The sequence below is a fragment of the Moschus berezovskii genome, chromosome 20, assembly GCF_049115385.1.
Source record: "Moschus berezovskii isolate FMDL1 chromosome 20, NW_MosBer_1.0, whole genome shotgun sequence".
In the NCBI taxonomy this organism is placed as follows: domain Eukaryota; kingdom Metazoa; phylum Chordata; class Mammalia; order Artiodactyla; family Moschidae; genus Moschus; species Moschus berezovskii.
In genome coordinates, this window is record NC_142479.1 from 22,675,104 (window position 1) to 22,698,373 (window position 23,270).

At 38.1% G+C, this 23,270-nt stretch overlaps 1 protein-coding gene across 2 annotated transcripts in view; it reads left to right on the forward strand.

The window, feature by feature from the left end:
- Positions 1–22,617, forward strand: part of VMP1 (vacuole membrane protein 1) — a 120,635-nt gene extending 98,018 nt beyond the window's left edge. For both annotated transcript variants that reach the window (XM_055399830.2, XM_055399822.2), the window contains exons 10-12: positions 542–603; positions 19,501–19,603; positions 20,673–22,617. In XM_055399830.2, the coding sequence (XP_055255805.1) occupies positions 542–603; positions 19,501–19,603; positions 20,673–20,816 (309 nt within the window). In that variant the 3' untranslated portion in view covers positions 20,817–22,617. The remainder of the gene's footprint in view (positions 1–541; positions 604–19,500; positions 19,604–20,672) is intronic.
- Positions 22,618–23,270: the final 653 nt, after the last annotated feature.

A 23,270-nucleotide genomic window follows, 5' to 3' on the forward strand; every position in this document is an offset into this window, starting at 1 on the left:
CCGTCTTGATTAATGTATCTTTGCAATGTAGTCTGAAGTCGGGGAGCTTGATTTCTCTAGCTCTGTATTCTTTCTCAAGATTGCTTTGGCTGTTCAACTTCTTTTGTAAAAACTTTCCATAAAGGATATGGAAGGTCCTCTGGATTAGATTTAGCCTAGACACGTATCATCAAACTAATCAGCTTTAATTTCAGTGATGGAGGCCATATGGGAACCCATGACTTCAGTTGTATACACCATTCTAAAACACATAGAACATGTGGATCATGCACCCAGCCTTGGGTTTCATGACTCATATTTTTCCCTCAGACACGGTCATGTATCCTGGCAAGATGAGAACTGTGCTTAAGGAAAAACATCTTTAAAATACAAAGTAGGTAGCATTTGTCAAATGATGTTTGGTTTTGTTTTTTAAGAGCTTTTAAAATTGCAGTTAGCAGGAGCATGGTTAACTTTTTAGACTGTTATCAGAATTGTGAGTTTATATTGGTTTATTTGATAATAAGAGAAATATTTATTTTAACTGGCATTTTCTTTACAGAAAATCTTCGTTATCATAACATTCAGCAAACACATAGTGGAGCAGATGGTGGCTTTCATTGGGTGAGTAATTCTTTAAGGACTAATAATATCATGGTTTGAATGAGAGGAGAGGTATAAAAAAGAATTATTGGTATAGAATTTTTTTGATAGCTTTTTATTTTTTGAGTAGGAAAAATCTTTTGCTCCATTATTAGTTAAGTTCTCTTATAGTAGGGAATGATGAAGCTCAGATTATCCTTGTTTAATTCTGAGCCAAACATGTATCAAGTCATGTAATTCTTGATTTAAAAGAAGCTTTGCTGTTTGAGACTTGCCTCTACAAAGAAATATGAAATTCTCTTTAGTACAAGACATGTGTATATCGTTAAGAGTTTAACGGTGCTTTGGTACAATGCTATGACTTTCAGCCAAAATTGGATGCCAGATACACGTATTTGTATTTCATTTGTATATAATCTTACATAAAATATTAATATTTCATTAAGTAAGGCTTGATAAGATATCAAAATATGTGTTATTACTTCATTAGAGAAAAATTAGGCCTTTTTAAAAGGCTATCTGAAGCTTTTATTTTTTAACATATGCTTTAAATGACAGTGTCACAAATTTTTGGACTTTGATAAAACAGTATGGAAAGGACTGTTTGGTTAATCAAATTAATGTCAACTTGAATGTGAATCCTGACAGGTAGTAAATGAGCCCCTTTTTTCAATAGATAATATTTTTTTAAATTCAGGGTTTGTGAGTGAGAGGTTTTCTTTTCATTTAATAGCGTAAATGTCCTATGGTGGGTTAGTGTTAAATTGTGTTTAAAAAGTGCCCTTGAAATGCCCTTTATGTAGTTTAATACAAATCTTTATCCTAAATCCTTTTATTTTAAAAAAACCTTTAGGAAAAATTTTGCTATTGAAAAATTGCCACTTGGTATTGAGTTCATGAATATTAGTTTTATTATTGTTTGGACCATTCATTGTATATTATTCACTCTTTTTTGTGTATGGTATGTTCTATGATAAAACAGTTATTAAAATTTTCTACTTAGGTATTAATATAGCAATTGAGGAAAAACATTCTTGAGAATATACTCAGTGGAGTCAACCATTGATTCTATTACTTCCTACACTTCTGATTAGAAATATAGATTATGTTTTATAAATTAAATTTTAATGACTCCAGTTTTTTGTTGCCTGAATTCTTTCTTATAAAGTGGTTTTTAAGTCACAATATGTCACATTCAAAAAGAAAGAAGGAATATTCTTGTCCCTTTTTTGAAATATGAAGATGACATTTCATCCTTTCCTAGAGATTATTGTGCCACCTTGAGAGAATTTTGAAACATACAGGACTACCACACAAACCCACACGTCATAGGAATGACTGTGCATGCAGCACAGGACATTCGTTCTTTGTCCTCTTTTCATACTGAACATTTATGGAAGGAAGTTTTCCACCTACTTCTGCATCCTCACCACTAGTACCTTCTGTTTCCCCACCCTTTAGAGTTTCTAAGAAGTTACATTAGTTAGCTACCTATCTCAAACACACGCAGCCAGTTTCATTTCCTTCCAATCTATCTGCCATACTGCAGTTAGTAACCTTTTAAAAATCATGTCTGACCTTGTCACCACCACTGTCTTCACTCCCTGGTTCTTCCTTTTCTTGAAAGCTTTCATTTGCTTTCCCCTTGGTTTTTTTCAAAAAAATTTTAATTGAAGTATAGTTGATTTACATTGTATTTTCCATTATGGTTTATCACAGGATATTCATATAGTTCCTCTGTGCTAGGCAGTAGGATCTTGTTGTTTTTCCCCTTCATTCTTAAGGTAAAGCTAAAACTCCTTACCATGATCTCTGTAGCCCTGAATGATCTATCCCCTGTAGTTTTCTCTGCTTGAGTCTCCCTCAACTGGTCTTTGCTCATGTCGTTCCTTTTGCCCTGTTCAGGGTTTCTTCACCTTGACATTGTTGACATGTTAGGCCACATAACCTTTTGTTGCTGGGGACTGCACTGTGCGCTGTGAGATACTTGGCTGTATCCTTGTCCTGTCCTCACAGGATGCCGCTAGTGTCTCCCAGTTGACACAATCAAAAATGCCCCCAGACATTGTCACATGTTCCCTGACAAGTAGTAAACTGCCACTGTCACCACCAATCCCACTGAGAACTACTCGCCTGAATAATATCCTTTAGATTTCAGCTATTATCTTCACAAAAGCATCTTCCTTGACTGGGTCACAACTACCCTTTTTCCTAGGGACCTCGTAGCAGTTTGTAGTGCATGCACTGACAGTTGCATTTTTACATTCATGTTTGAAGGGTGTATGGTTACTGTCCTTTTGCAGCTAACCTGTAAGCTTCTTAATGGCAGAAGCCATGCTTATTTTTGTCCGCCGTTGTGTCCACAGCACCTGGCATCTTGATTGACACATAGCAGGATCTTGATAAATAATCTGGTGAATAAATGAACACATGGTGTCCAAATAAAGTTCTGGCCAATAGGAATTAGCAAATGATTTGTATAGCCCAGATTCTTCTGTTTTCCCAGCCTTTGGAGTTTCTAAGAAGTTATATTACTTATCTATAATAAATAGCAATATGAGATTTCCCTGGGGATCCAGTGGTTAAGACTGCACTTCCAACGCAGGGGGCACAGATTTGATCCCTGATCAGGGAACTAAGATCCCATTAAGTGTGGTCAAAAAATAAAATTACAGTAAATAGCCATGAAAGTGTTTTTAAGCTAGATCAACATACTAAAGTAACAATTTCTTATTCCTTGTATTTTTCAAAATCAGTAGTCCCTTCCCTTGACTGTCTCCTTTAGCACAGCCCCTAAAAAAATAATAATAATTCCAGTGATTCCTCTTAAAGATGATTTTGCATAAAGTTATTCTGAGATATTCAAGGCCTACTGGAATGGGTGGTAGTTTGGTTTGGTTTTTCATGTATCATATTTTAAAAGCTATTTGCAGGACACATGTTGGAACGTCCTGATATCGTCATTTACCCCGCCCCAGCACTGTCTACAGGGATTATCTGTCAACTTGTTTTCCAGATAAAATATTAAGCAGTATAAACAATTAGACATAGCAGTATAATTCTTTATTACCAGATGCTAATGGGTATCTTTTCCATGGGGATGGTCTTGATCCCTGTCTCCTGTACAGTGTTACAAACCTCCGTCCAGAGTTCATCACGCACTCTGTCCATCAGATCTAGTCCCTTAAATCTATTTCTCACTTCCACTGTATAATTATAAGGGATTTGATTTAGGTCATACCTGAATGGTCTAGTGGTTTTCCCTACTTTCTTCAATTTAAGTCTGAATTTGGCAATAAGGAGTTCATGATCTGAGCCACAGTCAGCTCCCGGTCTTGTTTTTGCTGACTGTATAGAGCTTCTCCTTCTTTGGCTGCAAAGAATATAATCAGTCTGATTTCAGTATTGACCATCTGGTGATGTCCATGTGTAGAGTCTTCTCTTGTGTTGTTGGAACAGGGTGTTTGCTATGACCAGTGTGTTCTCTTGGCAACACTCTATTAGCCTTTGCCCTGCTTCAGATTCTTTAAGAGATGGGAATACCAGACCATCTGACCTGCCTCTTGAGAAACCTACATGCAGGTCAGGAAGCAACAGTTAGAACTGGACTTGGAACAACAGACTGGTTCCAAATAGGAAAAGGAGTACATCAAGGCTGTATATTGTCACCTTGCTTATTTAACTTATATGCAGAGCACATCAAGAGAAACGCTGGACTGGCAGAAGCACAAGCTGGAATCAAGATTGCCGGGAGAAATATCAATAACCTCAGATATGCAGATGATGCCACCCTTATGGCAGATAGTGAAGAGGAACTAAAAAGCCTCTTGATGAAAGTGAAAGAGGAGAGTGAAAAAGTTGGCTTGAAGCTCAACATTCAGAAAACGAAGATCATGGCATCTGGTCCCATCACTTCATAGGAAATAGATGGGGAAACAGTGTCAGACTTTATTTTTTGGGTCTCCAAAATCACTGCAGATGCTGATTGCAGCCATGAAATTAAAAGACGCTTACTCCTTGGAAGGAAAGTTATGACCAACCTAGATAGCATATTAAAAAGCAGAGACATTACTTGGCCAACCAAGATCCGTCTAGTCAAGGCTATCGTTTTTCCTGTGGTCATGTATGGTTGTGAGAGTTGGACTGTGAAGAAATCTGATCGCCGAAGAATTGATGCTTTTGAACTGTGGTGTTGGAGAAGATTCTTGAGAGTCCCTTGAGAGTCCCTTGTACTGCAAGGAGATCCAACCAGTCCATCCTAAAGGAGGTCAGTCCTGGGTGTTCATTGGAAGGACTGATGCTGAGGCTGAAACTCCAATACTTGGCCACCTCATACGAAGAGTTGACTCATTGGAAAGGACCCTGATGCTGGGAGGGATTGGGGGCAGGAGGAGAAGGGGACAGCAGAGAATGAGATGGCTGGATGGCATCACCAACTCAATGCACATGAGTTTGTTTGAACACCGGGAGGTGGTGATGGACCGGGAGGCCTGGCGTGCTGTGATTCATGGGGTCGCAAAGAGTCAGACACGACTGAGCGACTGAACTGAACTGAGCTGAATGGGTATCTTTATCATCTTTATAATAACTTTTATCTTTTAATCGGATTCTCCAGTTAAGCTTGACATGGTTTGTTTTCCTACATTTGAAGTAGGAAATGCTATACAAGGGTTCAGGTGATAATTAATATATAATATCCCCAAGCCTAGGCTGAAAATTAACTTAAACCACTGAATGAATTTTTAGTGGACCTAAATCTCATATTTTATATCATACATAATAAATAGCTTAGCAGTTTATTTCAGAAAAGGAAAGGAGACAATTAAATAAATAAATTTAAAAAAAAAAAGGAAAGGAGAACAGCCAAATTGATTCCATAGACTCATTGAACTGAACTAAAAATACTGCATGTAATATGCCATAGAAATATTCTCCTTTCTTAGCTCTCCCTCTTCACACTTTAATATGATAAATGTATGTGTGTGTATGTATGTATGGCAAATCATCAAACTAAACTAGTAAAGTTTGGAATTAGCACTTTGAAGGATATTTAAAACTTCAGTTCAGTTCAGTTGCTCAGTTGTGTACGACTCTGCAACCCCATAGACTGCAGCACGCCAGGCCTCCCTGTCCATCATCCACTCCCGGAGCTTGCTCAAACTCATGTCCCTTTTTCCATTTCTTTTTCTTGGGGATGGCCTGATCACTGCCTCCTGTACAGTGTCACAAATGTCTGTCCATAGCTCTTCAAGCACTCTACCAGATCTAATCCTTTGAATCTCTTTGTCACTTCCACTGTATAATCATAAGGGATTTGATTTAGGTCATACCTGAATGGTCTAGTGGTTTTCCCTACTTTCTTCAATTTAAGTCTGAATTTGGCAATAAGGAGTTCATGATCTGAGCCACAGTCAGCGCCCGGTCTTGTTTTTGCTGACTGTATAGAGCTTCTCCTTCTTTGGCTGCAAAGAATATAATCAATCTGATTTCAGTGTTGACTATCTGGTGATGATGTCCATGTGTAGAGTCTTCTCTTGTGTTGTTGGAATAGGGTGTTTGCTATGACCAGTGCATTCTCTTGGGAACTCTATTAGCCTTTACCCTGTTTCATTTTGTGCTCCAAAGCCAAATTTGCCTGTTACTCTAGTTATTTCTTAACTTCCTACTTTTGCATTCCAGTCCCCTATAATGAAAAGGACATCTTTTTTGGGTGTTAGTTCTAGAAGGTCTTATAGGTCTTCATAGAACCATTCAACTTCGGCTTCTTCAGCATTACTGGTCAGGGCAGAGACTTGGATTACTGTGATATTGAATGCTTTGCCTTGAAAACGAACAGAAATCATTGTGTCGTTTTTGATATGGCATCCAAGTACTGCATTTTGGACTCTCTTGTTGACTACGAGGTCTACTCCATTTATGCTAAGGGATTCTTGCCCACAGTAGTAGATATAATGGTCATCTGAGTTAAATTCATCCATTCCATTCCATTTTAGTTCGCTGATTGATAAAATGTCGACATTCACTCTTGCCATCTCCTGTTTGACCACTTCCAGTTTGCCTTGATTCAGGTTCCTATGCAATATTGCTCTTTACAGCATCGGTCTTTACTTCCATCACCAGTCACATCCACAACTGGGTGTTGTTTTTGCTTTGGCTCTGTCTCTTCATTCTTTCTGGATTTATTTCTCCACTGATCTCCAGTAGCATATTAGGCACCTACCGACCTGGGGAGTTCATCTTTCAGTGTCCTATCTTTTTGCCTTTTCATACTTTTAATGGGGTTCTCAAGGCAAGAATACTGAAGTGGTTTGCCATTCCCTTCTCCAATGGACCACGTTTTGAACCATATTTAAAACTATGTACCTACAATTAAGGGAGTGATCAATTGTCATGGTAGAGGAAAAATCAAAAGAAAAAATCAAGACAAAGTCAGCAACAGTTCAAATTTAAAATTATGAGATACTAAGCCAGTCCATTCTAGAGGAGATCAATCCTGGATGTTCATTGGAGGGACTGATGCTAAAGCTGAAGCTGCAATACTTTGGCCACCTCATGTGACGAGTTGACTCACTGGAAAAGACTCTGATGCTGGGAAAGGTTGGGGGCGGGAGGAGAAGGGGACGACAGAGAATGAGATGGCTGGATGGCATCGCCGACTCTGTGGACATGAGTTTGAGTGTACTCCAGGAGTTGGTGATGGACAGGGAGGCCTGGCGTGCTGTGATTCGTGGGGTCGCGGAGAGTCGGGCACGACTGAGCGACTGAACTGAACTGAGCTGAACTGAAGCCAAGGAAGGAGAAGGCAGTGGCAACCCACTCCAGTACTCTTGCCTGGAGGATCCCATGGACGGAGGAGCCTGGTAGGCTGCAGTCCATGGGGTCGTTCAGAGTCGGACACGACTGAGCGACTTCACTTTCACTTTTCACTTTCATGCCTTGGAGAAGGAAATGGCAACCCACTCTAATGTTCTTGCCTGGAGAATCCCAGGGACAGGGGAGCCTGTTGGGCTGCCGTCTGTGGGGTCACACAGAGTCGGACATGACTGATGTGACTTAGCAGCAGCAGCAGCAAGCCAAGGAAGCATGAAAAATGAATCCTGACAGTAAGGACAGCTGTGGAATAAAATGTAAAAAGAGCAGATAGGCTTTGGACAAAACAAATCCAAGTTTGAGTGTAAACCCTGACACAGGCTGCTTATTTAATTCCTCCCTGTATCCACTTGTAATTGCTGTTCTTTCAGTGTTTCTTTGAGTAGCATTTCTTCCCCAGTTTCAGGAGACCACTGGAAATCTTTCCAACTTGCAGTCAAATGTGAAATGTCCTCGCTCAAAATACCCTACATGTAGTTGAAATGCACTCATGTCAGTGATTGAAAATTCTAAGGCATGTGGATTTTTAAAATGCCTTTGCTCTCCATTTTTACGTTGCCTGTTTTCACCTTTTGTTTTCCAAAGTTTCTGCTGACTGTGAACAGAAAGGTCGAGTATTAAGGTGACTATTTTGTGTGCTCTCAGGGAAGATTGAGGAAGGCCTACTTCTCCTAAAGATAGTACCCATTTCTTTACTCTCTGGTGAGAAAATGCCTTTTACCAGGACAAAGTTTTTCATCAAAGAGTTTACAAGTAATTCTTGAGAGTACTATTTATTAAACACCGTGAACACTTCACACACAATTGTGGTTACTGTTTAGTTCTAATTGCAGTCCTATATGATCAGTATTTTCCTTTCTTTCATTGATAGGAATGTGAACTCAGAGTGGCTATAAGTAACTCATATAATTTTTTATTTTAGTCTTTTTAACTTAATGAAATGTGTATCAGAGTATATGTAATCGTTTGAGACTTTTTGCTTATTGTTATGGTGCTAATATTATTGTGTGCTTCTGCAGTCGTTCATTTTGGGTTCCTCCTCACTGAGGGGGTCGCCTGCACCCTTGCTCTCAGGGTGTGCATCTCTGCCTTGCTTCTAACTTAGCAGTTTCTCTATGTGCTCTCCCACTTGTTGTGCTGTGTCTCTGGTAATAAACTTTGTACCTGAAAAGAAAAAAAGAAATTGTTCATTTTGACCGTTATATCTTATCCCATTAGGTAATTATTCATCCACTCTCCCATTGATAAACATTTGGAATGTTTCCTTTTTTTTTTTTTCTTTTTTGCTGCTTTGAACAAAAGCATTTGAGAAATGCCTTTGTGAGCATTTCTCAGTGCAAGATAGGTGAGCAAGTAGTAGAGCCTAGAGCATGATTAAAGAGATAACACGGAAGCAGGAGAAGGTGGATGATAAAGAGATTGGACATAAGCAAGATAGCTCTTAGTTTTGAGAAGTTAGTTTTGCCTGGGGTCAAATTTTGTCTAGGCAGGTGTACCTGTGGCCTGCCATGTCAGGCTACTCACCTCCCCAGGTGGCAAGGAAATAATCATTTAGAGTTGACTGTTACATCTCTGGTGGTGGGATTTCTTATCAGTTTTATACAGCTTTGAGTGCTGTACTGATGGCTGAAAGAAATACCCCTTCCACAAATGGCTTCTAATCTTAGTGTAACTATTAAATGGCCCAGCTACATAATAAGTATGCCTTTGACCTGTGGTATTTTTAGTATAGTATGTCCTGGTATGACAGTCCTAAGGTCCCAGAGAGAATATAAGCCTTACCTCCAAACTTTATTGTAATTTTAAGGGTAAATAATTCCCCTCCCTTGACCAGAAATAATAATTTGTAGATTTATTTCTTGCACAGTTCTGGAAAGTAACCATTAGTATCAGTAGGCTTAGGGAAAGATATCCCTGTTATCTACTCGTAAATCAAAGAGTTTATCTAGTTATATATGAAAATCTGAACAGATATAATGTCAGTAACATATTCTGAAAGGTTAGAAAAAGGTAATAGCTTTGAAAAAGCCTTTTAGTTTATGGTATTTTTGTCAAGAGGACAGATAAAAGGATCTGAAAAAAGATTAAGCATGTAATGGATTTTTTTTCACTCTCTTGTATCCTAAGTTTAAGTAAGTCAGAGAAGAGAACCAAAGAACCAGGGAACTTTGGAGCTTCAAAGGCCTTACATTTGTTACAGTCTTTTTTTTTTTTAAGATTTTAAACCTAATTTTTATTTAATTTTATATTTTCTCCAATGAGAGACCTGGACCTATTTCTTAAAGAGCATGACCAAAGTCTAACTTTAAAATCATGATTAAGATGACATGTTCCGGTATTATCACTAAATAGAGGATGAGAATTCCCAGAAAATAACATCAAAAGTATGACTCGTAACAAACCATAAGCAGATCATTGGCTCATTGTTCAGTTGCCAGAGTCTTATTGGAAGACAAAGTCCCCAGTTTCACCACACAAGAAAGTTTCCATAATTCAGTCATTGAACTCGGGGAATGGGGTTGACTGGAGCAGGGACTTTTTCCCAGATACAGAATGTTCCGTGCTCTGCTGTCTCCTGTTTCTGAGTTAACTTGACATTTGACCCCAGAGTCGGGCTTGCCTGTGGCAAGAGGGATCATTTCAACCAGAGTGACTGAATGCTGGAGCCTTAACGTTGCTTCTTGGTCCTCACCCTGACAGGTGGCCAGAATGAGCCGTGTTGGCCTGGACTTTTTCTTCCACAGAAAAAAAAAATCTGTCCTTTCATTTTAAAATATAACAGTTTGCATACTCAATTCCCTTTGACTTTCTTTGATCATTGTAAGATAATTAGAAAAAGTTATGGAAGTGTAGATCACAAATAATTGTATTAACTGGAAGAGGATACAGAGATTTTTAAACCCCAGCTGCTGAGACTCAGTGGTACATGCTGACTTTCTTCAGTACTTCAGGTAGAAAGCTCCTTCCTCTCCATGTCCTCTTCCTGTAGTTTATCTTCTCTTTTGACTCTTAACTCCTTTGTATTTTTGTTATAGATACAGGGAGGCAGGATAGTGAAAGGTTAAAGCAAAATCTCTGGAGTTAGACTGTAAAGTGAGAAATGGACATTGTATTAGGAAGTTAATATTAACCATAATTAGAGCATTTCAGTAGAATGAGGAAAACTGAAACCCAGTTATATCAGACTACATTGTGGGTAAAGAAAAAGGCCAAGGTCACACCTGACACATTTTTAAGTGTTCTATAAATATTTGTTGACTAATTGAACTCATTTATTCATTATTAGGGGAGACCTCTGTATATTTTAGGTTGAGGGAAATGCTCTAGTAAAAAGCTAGAGATGGAAAATACCAATGAAAAAAAAAGGAAGGAGATGGGTTGGATATTAACATTTAGTAAGAACTCTGTGCCAGATGCTTTACATATTTTTATGAAACTGCATAATAAAATCTATAGGGTATTATCACTGGCTTCATGGGAAACTGAAACATATTCAAATTCATGTAAATAATAAGAAATGTAAGGAGATAGGATCAAAAGCCTGAGTGGATTGATTTATCCTCCTTAACCACTTCTTTCTTCAAGGCCGGAATGAAGATTTCCAAATCTTTTGAGGTAGAGAAGAGGGACATTGAGATAGCTTGTAGAAGGCAGTGAGGAAATCTGCTTGAAGTCGGAGATTTGGATGAGAGAGCTGGTTTCCAAAGACTGCCTCATGTGTGACAGGAAGCCAACATGAGTTCTTTCTCCAGTCTCCTTGTTCACACTTGTATCCGCCTGGCACTGCTGAAACCTGGTGCTACCAGTGTTATTTTGAGAAACCTACTGGGGTTTGTACTGTAGGTTTAAATGCATTTTTCCCCTTCCTCTAATCACCCTTCTGGATGAAGTTCATTGAGGTCAGAGATCCTGGCTTTTCTTTTTGAAGTTATCTACTGCATTTAGTGATTTTCTGCCTAATGGTTGGAATAACTAGATTTTTCTTGATGAGACTAAATTCCTGTCAATATTGTCACTTTTTTTTTTAATCCATTTACAGTCGTGATATAAAGGCCAATGAGGTTCCATGCTATTTCCCCTTAAGTTTAAAATTCCACAGACTAATCTTTATTCTTGACCTTTGGATATGTGGGTCCCTGTTGCTGGTTTCTTTTCTTTCTTAGAACTCAGTGGGTCATTCAGCCAGCCACAGATGAATTTGTCACCATAAAGCTACCATCAGTCTGTCATTTTCTGTAACTGAAATCAGTTGATTTTTAACAGGGTTGTGTTTGGCAGTCAGTCACTTTACTTGGTTCTCATAGACCACTTATTTAGCTCTGGCCTCATTCATTAACATAAATGCCTGTTTGGCTTCTGTTGCTCAAGTCTACATTCTGAAATGAGGTTTGTTTTCAAAAGCTTCCCTTTAATGATAGCATATTTCAAAGAGTAGCTGCTAATTGTAAGGAGGTATTACTTTCATTCTGATTCTCATAGAAAACAATTCCAAATGTTCAAAAGCAAGTGCAATTGCCAGTTACTTTTTTTGAAAGACGCTGGTGATAGAAATATGCTGTGAGGCAGTAGAAACCATACACCTGATGCTTCTGGATAAAGCAGTGGTCTTCCTTCTACACAGCAGCTAAGAAACTGACGGTGTCAAGTGTTTATAATTCTACTCAGCACACAATAGGCTGACTGGAGTACAAAAGAGGTTTTAATAATTTGAAAGGGGGCACAGCTGTGAATGAAACTCAAGATGTTTTAATCCCAAATCCTGAGGTTGAATCACAATGAATTTTAGGTGGTGCCAGAGACTATCAACTCAAACTTATGTATATGAGAAACCCTCAATTTTAACACTTTCATTTTCAGTCACCTAGGATTACTGGATCTCAGTTTTACTAGGTTAAATATAAGTTGATTTGCAGCTGACACCAGTTCGTTTACTTGTCATATTCCTAGGTTAATGGGTTAATTAGAGATCAATTTGTTTCTCTTTTTCTTTCTCTAATCTCTGAGGACTAGAAGGCTATAAATATTAATGAATGAAAGCATGATGGCCTTTGGCTTCTAAAGAAAGATTGTTTGATGAACTACCTCCCCTCTTGCCTTGCCTGTTTCATCTCCTGAGCAGTCTACCTTAGGAGGAAAGACAGGTTTTGTTTTTTGGGTTTGGGGTTTTTTTTTGTTGTTTTGTTTTGTGTTTTTTCATTTGTAGGGCAATCTATCATTGTTAAATCAGGCTAGGCGTCTGAGATACATTCTGAGTCACTATGAATAGAGTTCTAGTACTGGTCGGGCCCCAGGGAAACTGGTGGTTAAATACTGTGAGAATCTTTATCAGACAGGAAATGACAACTCATTAAAATACTAACCGTTAAGCCTGTTTAGATCCTGGCCTCACTGCCCAGCGGGGGCGGGGGTGAGGGGGATGAGGAGTGGTGTTCAATTCTACTGCGTTTGACTAAAATGTGCACATTTCTGAAAACAAAGAATTACTTATAAGACTGTTATCAAGAAAGGGACTTGCTAGTCCACCTTGTCACTGAACTTCTGCTTTTCTGTCATTGCCTCTTTTGTTCAGAAGACAGATCAGCATGTAATGGAGGTGGGGTACGGGTGGGCTTTTATCTCATCCCTGAAAATATTTCCTACCAGTATCTTAATGGGCTTTCCTGGTGGCTCAGACAGTAAAGAATCCACCTGCACGGCAGGAGACCTGAGTTCCATACCTGGGTTGGGAAGATCCCCTGGAGGAGGGCATGGCAACCCACTCCAGTATATTTAGCTGGAGAATCCCATGGACGGAGGAGCCTGACGGGCTATAGTCGGGGGGTCTCAAAGAGTCGGACACCACTAAGTGACTAAGCACAGCACAGTACCTTAATTATAAAATTTAATCTCTTTAGCAGAAGAGTCTATAGCTTTGGTCTAGAAGAGTCTGTTTAGGACTCCTCACCTCCCGGGCCAAATCTCAACTGATAGAGGAATTCTCTGGAATCAGAGAATAAATTTGATTTATTGATCTACAAACAGTGATCCCCACTCAATCAAGAAAATTCTAAAAACTCTAATATTCATTCAAACATAAATATAAGTTTAACTGTGAGCACAAATCTCAGTTTCTTGAGGTTTGGCTGTCTAGGTTCTTAAAGGCCCTCTTTACATAGCCACTCTAAAGCATGGAAGGGCAAGCGAAAACAGACCCTTAGTCTGGATCTTTGTAGAAATAGCTTTCTTTTTTTCTCTAATATGTTACCTAATAATTTTGCATTGAGCTGATCTGCTAACTAAACCTTAAGATATTTTGACCTTTTGGGAACAGGTATAGTTTTTTATATATATATTTGTGTGTGTATATATATATATTTGTATATATAGAGTATTTGTACCTCTTGCAGTTTAGTTCCCTGCTCTATTCCAGTGGTCTCCACCATTGGAGTGGGACTAAAGTTGAACTTCTATTTATATTTATTTTCATCTTTGTCATTTCCTTTTTTTGTGTATTTTTGTAATGTAAGTAGCATTATTATGGTTATACAAGTAGATATAATTATGGCTCTACATCCATGGAGGGTATAGCTTACCATCAGTCTGGTTGGCACTCCCTCAATCCATATGTCAGAAGATCACAAATTAGGTATTAAGTACAGGGCAGGAATGTTGTTTAGTTGCTAAGGTGCGTTTGACTCTCTGCAACCCCATGGATTGTAGCCCACCAGGCTTCTCTGTCTGGGATTTCCCAGGCAAGAATCCTGGAGTGAGTTGCTATTCTCCTCCTCCAGGGGATCTTCCTGACCTAGGGATTGAACCTGCATCTGCTGTATCAGCAGGCGTATTCTTCACCACTCAGCCACCAGGGAAGCCCAGGATAAAAGTAGTTCTCAGTACAAAAAGGGCTTACAGGGGGCATGCTTCAATTTATTGTTTTTTCTGTACCCGCATTAATCAGAAATATTTGCTAAAGATGGCATGAAAGTCATAATAATGAGACATTTAAAATTGTTTAATGTTTCATCTATATTTTATCCTGTTAAATTTGTATTTATACATTTTACTCTTTGCATGAGTAATATCCATATATCAAAAATGTTCACAGACCATTGGTCTAGGCTTCTCTGCCTTTAAAAGCTGCTTTTGATGCTATCAAATAACAGGCTACTTCAAAAGACTATTATGCTGTCTGAACTGTAGCAGCAGTAGACTTGGTTAAACTCTTCTTTTCCCTTCCTTTTAATACTACCCCTGAACTGTATCTTCTAAAATAATTTTCTCACATTTATAAGCTTTCAGTGGTTTAACTAATCGCACCCTGAGAATGTTATTTAGATGTTCTAATTAATCATCAGAGGGATGTTAAATAAATCAGCCTCAAAGTACTGCACAAATAGTGAAGTAAAGGTTTAAAGAAATGTTTCTTAATTTTAAAAAATTTTTAAACTTTTTTTTTTCTAGGAACAACAAAGGTTTATTGCCCTTTAGCCTTACTTGGAATCCATGTCAAACAGTTTCCAGTATATTGGAAAGCCAATGATATGACATACACAGTCCCATCAATGCTAAGGTCTTCAAAAAAAGTGGTTAAGAAAGCAGAGCTTATATTAGAACTTTACTTTATTAATGCCTGTTTAATTCCCTTAGGCATTTCAACTGCTTAACCTTCACATAGGCACTGTGTAAATAGAGCTAAACAAGACAAATCAATTTTTTAAAAGTTTATGTTACTCTTGTGTTATTAAGCACTGTGCCCCAGTTTTATGATGGCACTTAGTAATAATTATAGTAAAAAAAGAAAAAGCACATCTGGCTGGAAAAATCCAAAAAGAACCATGACAGGAAGATTTCAGGTCTTTTAATAGTAAGTGCTAGTTTGATGACTATGTCCATGATGGAAAATAAATTCAAAGAAAATCAAATGGTATGTTTTTTATATCTAGTGAACCAGTTTGTTTGAAAGTAACACAGTTTGAAGGGAGTTCCTTGAAAACCGAATAACAGTGACCTATGAATTTTTGGAATGGGTGTCTATGCTCATGACTAACCAACAGATGAAAATGTAAGCATTGTGAAAAACCGGAGTAATCACATCACCCACTCTGCAGCCTATGCCGATCGTGATGCTTCTTCTGGAAGATTTTTCTCACTTTTTGTTGGAACACAGTGCAGACCTTTACTTATAATGAGTCAATATGGGGAGAGTTTAAGATACAGATTTCTTATCAGATAAGTGATTCCAAAAACAGAGTTACATATGCTTTAAAAACTAGAGAAAAATAATAGATTTTGTTTGTATATTGGTCAGGGCCCTTGGCAGAATTTTGCAGAGAAGTTTGTCTTGTTTCTGTTTTAACATATACTTAGGTATATAAGCATGCAGAATATTGTTCCCGTGAAACTCCTTTTGAGCTCTGGGTGGGTTTAGACTTTTGTGGATTTCTTTTCTCCTCTTTTATTTGCATTTTCTGAGGATTTCTTTCTTTATTAAGTTCAAAAATATTTCCATTTAAATAATTTGTTGGAAATTTGTTTCTTCATGATTATATTATCTGAAAAGTGTTTTTGTATGTCAAGAAATAAGTATCAACGTATTACTTATCCACACAACTTTTGTTTACCCACCATGCTGGAGGTCCACAGCAAGGAAGAGTGGATGAGATTCATTTTATTCTTGCTTTTGTTTTCCCTTCTTTTTTCTTTAAGGCTTTGTCACCTGGAGAAAATGGCTGTTTACAAGGCTAGTTTAAATATACTGGAAAATAGTATTGAATAACTCTAATACTTTGAACTGAATCAGCACCTAATTGCAGCATCTTACCCACCCACTGTGGGTTGAGATGTGAGTCCTTAGCCAGGTACTCTGATTTTAATGGCTTTCAGAAAAAGCATTTAAGTTATTTCCTAAGCCAACTATAAAAAGACACTCAACTGTGTTGCAGGTTATTCCTCCCTCCTTTCTTCATGCATGTACCTTAAATTAATCCTGAATGTCAGAATGGACTCTTTTTTTTTCTCCTAGAATGGGGTCTTACTTCTGCTGCTTGAAAATAACTTGAGGGATGAGGTCATGGGGATGGCATTCTTGTTTTCCTTAAATGCATGTTAAGAGTAAAAGCTGTAATTTCAGTTTTTATCTAGTCCACTACTTAAAGAGCTTTAGTGTTAATTTAGAAAACTCTAGTATAAGAGTGCTTTGTATAAGCTGAGGCATGTGTAACCGAAGCCATTGTTTATAGACATAAAAAAGTTAAAATAAAACTAAGATTTTGAGGCATACATTTAAAAACTTGAGGACTTGACTAATAATTCATTTTGTAACATTTATTATCTAGATTTCAAATATGTTAACTTTTTAGATCTATTCAGACAGATCATGTGGCACTTATTCATAATTGTTTTGGTCAATATATTGCTATAAAAGACTTTTAACTAATATTTTCAAGTGTTTCCAGTATCTTAAGAAAAACTGAATCTCCCATCCCACCACCCAAAACTCTACAGCATGTAATAACATAGCACCTTGAAAAATTTAGGATAATTCTTTGAAAGTTACACATCATGTAAACATATATTCTCTATCAGCTAGAAGAGTAGCCCTTAATGGACTTACAATGGCAAATCACTTATGCTTTTCAGTTATTTTGAAAGGAATTTAGAATCCATCATTCTAGCAATCATTGCAAGTCCCTTCCTCGTTTCCCTCAACAATAGCAAAGTAGAACCTTTCTAACACTGGGTCTTGATTCTTAATTTTCTCTTTAAATAATGACCTGACCCTGGAGCCCAAGAATGATTTGAGGAAAACTGTAAGCCATAGTTTTGCTTAACTTTGGTCTGAAGTTAGAGGTCTGAAGAAACAAGACACACGTAATGGAACCCAGCTCTTGGAGGACATCAGAAAGGGAATTTTCAAGTCGTTTCTTGTACATCCCAGCTGTTCAAATAAACCTGCAATCATTTCAATCTCGCTAAATAATTTTTTTCTTAACTGGCCACCCTTGGGAGTTTAAAATGATGATATAAGGTATTGTAATTAAGGGTGAAAGAATAAATTTCTGGGAATTCCCTGTTGGTCATTGGTTAGGACTTGGCACTTTCACTGCAGTGGAGCCAGGTTCAGTCCTTGATCAGGGAACTAAGATCCTGCAAGCTGTGCATCAGCCAAAAAAACGAAAAAGAATCAATTTCTGAAGAAAAGTTCTTAAAAATCTGCAATCTTCAAAGCCAGTCTTCTTATGCATTTATTTCATTGGATTTTTTTAATATTTCTGTGATTTCAAGTGTAAGTGGATGAGCTATTTGCATTCTTTTATGCATTATATAAAGAACTATGCAAGGAAAATCTTTCTTTTAAAGAGAAAGTTTGTACTATTGTTGCTCCTTTGTAGAAAAATCATTACCGAAAAACAGCAACAGGGTTCAGAGACAGCTCTTCTGGTTTACCCTACTCCTGTGAGGCCACATAGAAGTCTGTGAGAAAAGGAGACTTCTCCATCTTTGAGGTCTGTCTTATGGGTCTTCTGAAATCATCCATGCTAGTCACTGCCTCTGCTACATATCTCTCTTCAGGCCTTTTTACATACCTTTCAGTATTCCTTAAAGGGACTACTTCACCCCACACTGGTCTCTCTTTTCTCCCTTCAGTTTCTTTGGAATGTGTCTTCTGTACCAAAAAATTGAGAAATTTATTACTGATTTGTAAATTCTATTGTTCGCAAATGAGTTTGTGTGTGTGTGCGCGCATGTGCGCGCACATTTTGAATCCACATAAGTTTGAGTTCTTGGACATAGACCACTTCTTGTAGTTTTTTTCTCTCCCCATAACACCAATTACAGTTTGGATATAAAATAAGGACTCTTATTAAGGGCTTGTTGGTTGATCATTAACAGGCCAAAGAAAAGTGTCAGCCAGGAGTGTGTGTTACCCTCTGGTAAATATAGTAGCAAGAAATTTCTCTTCTGTACTCCTGCTTTTTGTTAGAGAAAGCAGCAACAGAAATTGTTCTAGAAAAAAAGTGGTGACATTAATACTTGCTTAAAGAGGAGAACTTTAGGCACTGTTGCAAATACATAAAATATCCTTTGCTGGCCCCAGGAAAATGACTTGGCTCATTGAGCTTTTAGCCCTGTTGTGACAGATGAGAAAATAAAGGGTATAGAAGGTAGAGATGTTTGGTTTTCTAAGTCGCCCCAAGTTACCGTTTTTTAAAATGCCTGCAAGCATTTCTAAATCAGAAGCCTGGTGGCTACAGTTGCCAAACCGGTTTAACAGCACTGCCTGCACACATTCTAGGTGAGAGGGAGCTCTGAGTCCATAAACTTATCAGAGATCTCTATCCCAGTCATCTCAGAACAAGTTGTTTAGTAATGTTGTGTAGTTTCTGTGCAAGCCATCCACCATAAACCACGATGTGATTCAAGGTTCATAGTTCCTTCTTTGTTCCTTTGTTAATCACTGACTTCTGACTGGTAGGAGGTGCCTCCCAAATTTGCTAATGCATTCTTTTTGGATAAGGATGACGCACAGATTGTCCTAATAAGGACTTGGATTGAGAAAGGACCGCCTCCTCTGAGAAGATGGGACAAGTCAGTGAGAGGGCGGGCAGTTTCTTTTTCAACCAGGGATGACACAAGCATAAGTCATTTCCTTATTAATCGGTTCAAACCAGTTCTTACAGGAACTGGTGGTGATAAATGTGAGGCTTCTCAGAAGTCATTCATTTTACTCTTTGTACCACACCAGTGTGCAGCGTCGGCTGAGCTCGTCTCACTCTGAGAACTAACTCTTCTACTGGAAGGGACTCTCAGTTCCTATTTCCTTCTTAAACATGTTGGTGGGAGAGAGTTGTCTCCTGTAAGGGGTTGTGAAAGGATGAATTTTTGTCCATTGGGAAGAGTTCACAGGATTTTGCCAGCTCTGCTGATTGTTGTTGGGTTTTTTTCCTCTTTCTGTCTAATCCCTGCTTTTTTGAGTTAAGGCGGTAAGTGGATTTTCCTTTAACAGTCTTTCCTGCTTTTCTTCCCAAATGTGTCTTTTTTCCTGGGGTTATTGTACCATGCCTGCAGTGCTGTCCCCGGCATAGGTCCATCTCTCCAGAAGCCATTCCAGGAATACCTGGAGGCCCAGCGGCAGAAGCTTCACCACAGAAGCGAAATGGGCACACCGCAGGTGAGACTTTTCCCTGGTTTTCTTCTCTTTCCCACCCCGACAGTTTCAGGCTGCAATTACAGCACTTACTGGCATTTTTAGGCAAATAGTGTGAGGTTTGTCAGGCTTAATAGAAGTTTGAAGCTCTGTACCCTCTACTGGCAAATGTGTCTTTGTCTAAAGCAGAAAATTGTAACTTCTGTTTTGTACTTCTCCCCAAAACAAGCATTAGGCTAATGGAAAATAATAGATATGTTATGCAGAATGAGTTATTACCTTGATCTTCTATGATTTATTTATAAGTAGCAAGTATACCTTCCAAGTGGATTAGAAAGTTAAGATTTATAGCATAACAAAATATTGGATTTAATGTGTTCATTTGAATATCTGTTTTTGCTCTCTTTTTCTTTTCATTGACGGGAAAATAATCTTTAAAAAAAAAAAAACTAAATCTGTTAACGTAACTGAACTTAAAAACTTTAAACTAAGCCTGCCTTTTGTATAAACAGTTCTGTAGCAAAGAAAGGAAATGACTAGAAGAGGATGAGTAAGCAATAACCTGAAATGGGGAACTTGAAGGAAGCATAGGGTTATTTTTGCTGCTGTTGTTTGGGGTTTTTTTAATGGCCTTACAGCTCTTTATGTGGCCCTTTGCTGCCCTCAGTTGACCAAACATAACTCCAGAAATAGATAACATTTATGTTTTAAAAGCTGCTCCTAATATTGGAACAAGAATATATATAAAACTATTCTTGACACTACTCTCTACAGGTATCCCCATGGTGACTTCAGATAGTAGAATTTAATCAAAGACTTTAGATGGTGAAAGACAAGAAATGACCTCACACCCCATTCTAAACTACATTCAACATTGACTTTAACAAAGTGAAACCTTTAATAACTGGGGGTAAGAAGGCCTGAATGTAGATTTCAGGGTAGCTGAAGAGATAAGACTTTTCATTTTTAATTGTTTATTAGGTTATAAGCTCCAGGTTCTCATTACTTTCATTAAAACATGGTAGATGACTCCCTGTTTACTACCAAACTAATGAAGCATTTCTCGTGGGTTGTTCTGCCTTTCTTCCTGCAGGGAGAAAACTGGTTGTCCTGGATGTTTGAGAAGTTGGTTGTTGTAATGGTGTGTTACTTCATCCTGTCCATCATTAACTCCATGGCACAAAGTTATGCCAAACGAATCCAGCAGCGGTTGGACCCAAAGGAGAAAACCAAATAAGCAGGAAAAGTTTTTAACTGCAGAAATTAAAATGGAAGGGTTCTGCCTTAAAGTGGGAGGACTCCAGATCAGGAAGGAAAATTCCCTTTTCCAACCTGTATCAGTTTTAATTTTTTTCCCCCTGAAAGCAGTTTAATCCACATCTTGCACTGACATACTTTTCCTTTGTTAAGGTAAGGTATCCACCCTCAGTTCAATCCAAGTTGTATTTTATTAGGGTGGAATGTGATGTTCAGCAGCGAAGTTAACAGAAACTGGCCTTCTATTTGTTACTTTCAAAGGCCCACGTGGTACAATTAAAGAATTCTGACCACCACCCCCTCAAAAAAATTCCTAAGTATGTTAAATGTTTCAAGCTTTTCATGCTTGTCAAATATGACTTCTTTGTTTTTCTAAGTCATCAAAAGTGTATAAGTTATACTAGATTGGATAACAGTCTTGCATGTCTATCATGGTAAAATTGAATATGCCATCCTGCCCAACCCTTCCTCTCCCACCTTCGGAAAAAGGCCATTTTATGACACATTGCACACCCTCTTGGGAAACTGATCTTTCAATTTTGAGACAGTATAAGGAAAATCTTGTTGGTGTCTTACAAATGAGATGACACCATTTTTTATTCTGTATATTTAGAATGAAGTCATGAAAAAACTTTATAAATACATCTTTGATCATTCCAAAATTGTGTCCATTTTCTTGAGCGTTTTTTTTTTTTTTTAACTTTTACCTTCTACCAACTAAATTCAGCCTTGCCATATCCACCACAGCCGCAGTCTCTTAAGCCTTCATTTGTTTGCATGAAAGGGCCACCACCAAGGCGTTTCTTGGTTGGGTTGAAATTGGGCAGCTGGCTACACACTGCTGAAAGGGCACCTTAGGTACTGATGTATGGAGGGGACTTCTTGGTTTGTGAAAACAGGAGAGATGATAGTATATAAAATCAGAGGACATGGAGAGAAAAATAATCTGTTTTAAAAGAAAAGCTTTCTCATAGCTATTAATTTTTAGCTCAGCACATATCCTGATTTTAGACAGAAATTTACTTTTATATATAACCTAATTTTCTTTCTTAAGTGTTTATTCTTATGTGATTTTTCCTTTTGGATGTTTCTGGTTGAACTCGGTCATTTTATTTTGTTTGCGGCGGTGGGGGGAGTAGGACGGTGATAAATAGTCTCACTTTTCTCCTTTAGGAAAATTGGTACTGACATATTGAGTGTAGAATTGAGTTTAAATCTCAACAGGCCAGAAATGTCTGGTTTGTTTGATCAAATCCTGCCTGAATGTCTGCTTGTTTTGCCTACCGTCGTGACATCTCCATGGCTGTACCACCTTGTCGGGTAGCTTATCAGACTGATGTTGACTGTTGAATCTCATGGCAACAGCAGTCGATGGGCTGTCTGACATTTTGGTATCTTTCATCTGACCATCCATATCAAATGTTCCCATTCAGACATTACCCAGCACCATGGTTTATGGTTAAAATAATTGGTCCTTAGGTCTAGTGGCACTTTGAATCTTTTATGCCATAATACTGTATCAATATCAAGAGGATTTTATGCAAAATTGGGATAGTCTCTGTGATCAAAACTAAATAAAGGACAAGCAACCTGCCTTGTGAGTTTTGGAAAGGTTACTTCTTAACCATCTTTTACCCCCTACCGAGAAACTTTCTAGCAATAGTTACTTACTTGAAAAGCAGTACCCAGATGCTTTAAGTAAACTCACATTAACCATGATGATTTTTTAGATTCTTTAGCATTCGTGTAAGTCTCTAATAAATCAGCTTCCAGTTGTCTTTCATCGTCTTCACCTGCATTTTATTTGGTGTTTGTCTGAAGAAAGGAAAGAGGAAAGCAAATCTGATTTGTACTGTTTGTACTAGATTTGGGGATTTGTGGATAAATTTATTTTGGGGTAAAAGTAAAGTATTAGAAAGCCTTGTTCCTTAGGCTGAAGGTCTGCTGCTATGTCGCTTCAGTCGTGTCCGACTCTGACCCCATAGGACGGTCTAAGTGATTATAATACATTTGACTTGTGACGGCAGCTTGTTCTGTCTTTCAAATGAATTTGCTCTGAAAACAAATGAAGAGCAGCTCTCCTCCTTCCCTCCACTGCCTGTTCAGGTGTGGCATGCTCAGGTGATCCTGCTGAATTCCAGCTGGAGCCATGTGCTACCCTCTGTTCCTGCGGTTGGTTGGTTCCTTTCTTTAATCCACCAAAGCAGACACAGAAAACACTATCCCAAAGACACGCCTAGTTAATTCCAGCTGATTGGAGACCAGGAAATTTGTAAATGGATGGTTTGATGTTCCTGCAAATAAAAAGGGGGCCTGGGAATTCTTTTGATTCCATCTCTGTTTTGTTTCAAGTCTCTTCTGTGCCTTAACTATCTGCAGCATCGTATCTGTCTCAACTCTGAATGTCGGTGACAATACAAGGCAACACATTCCA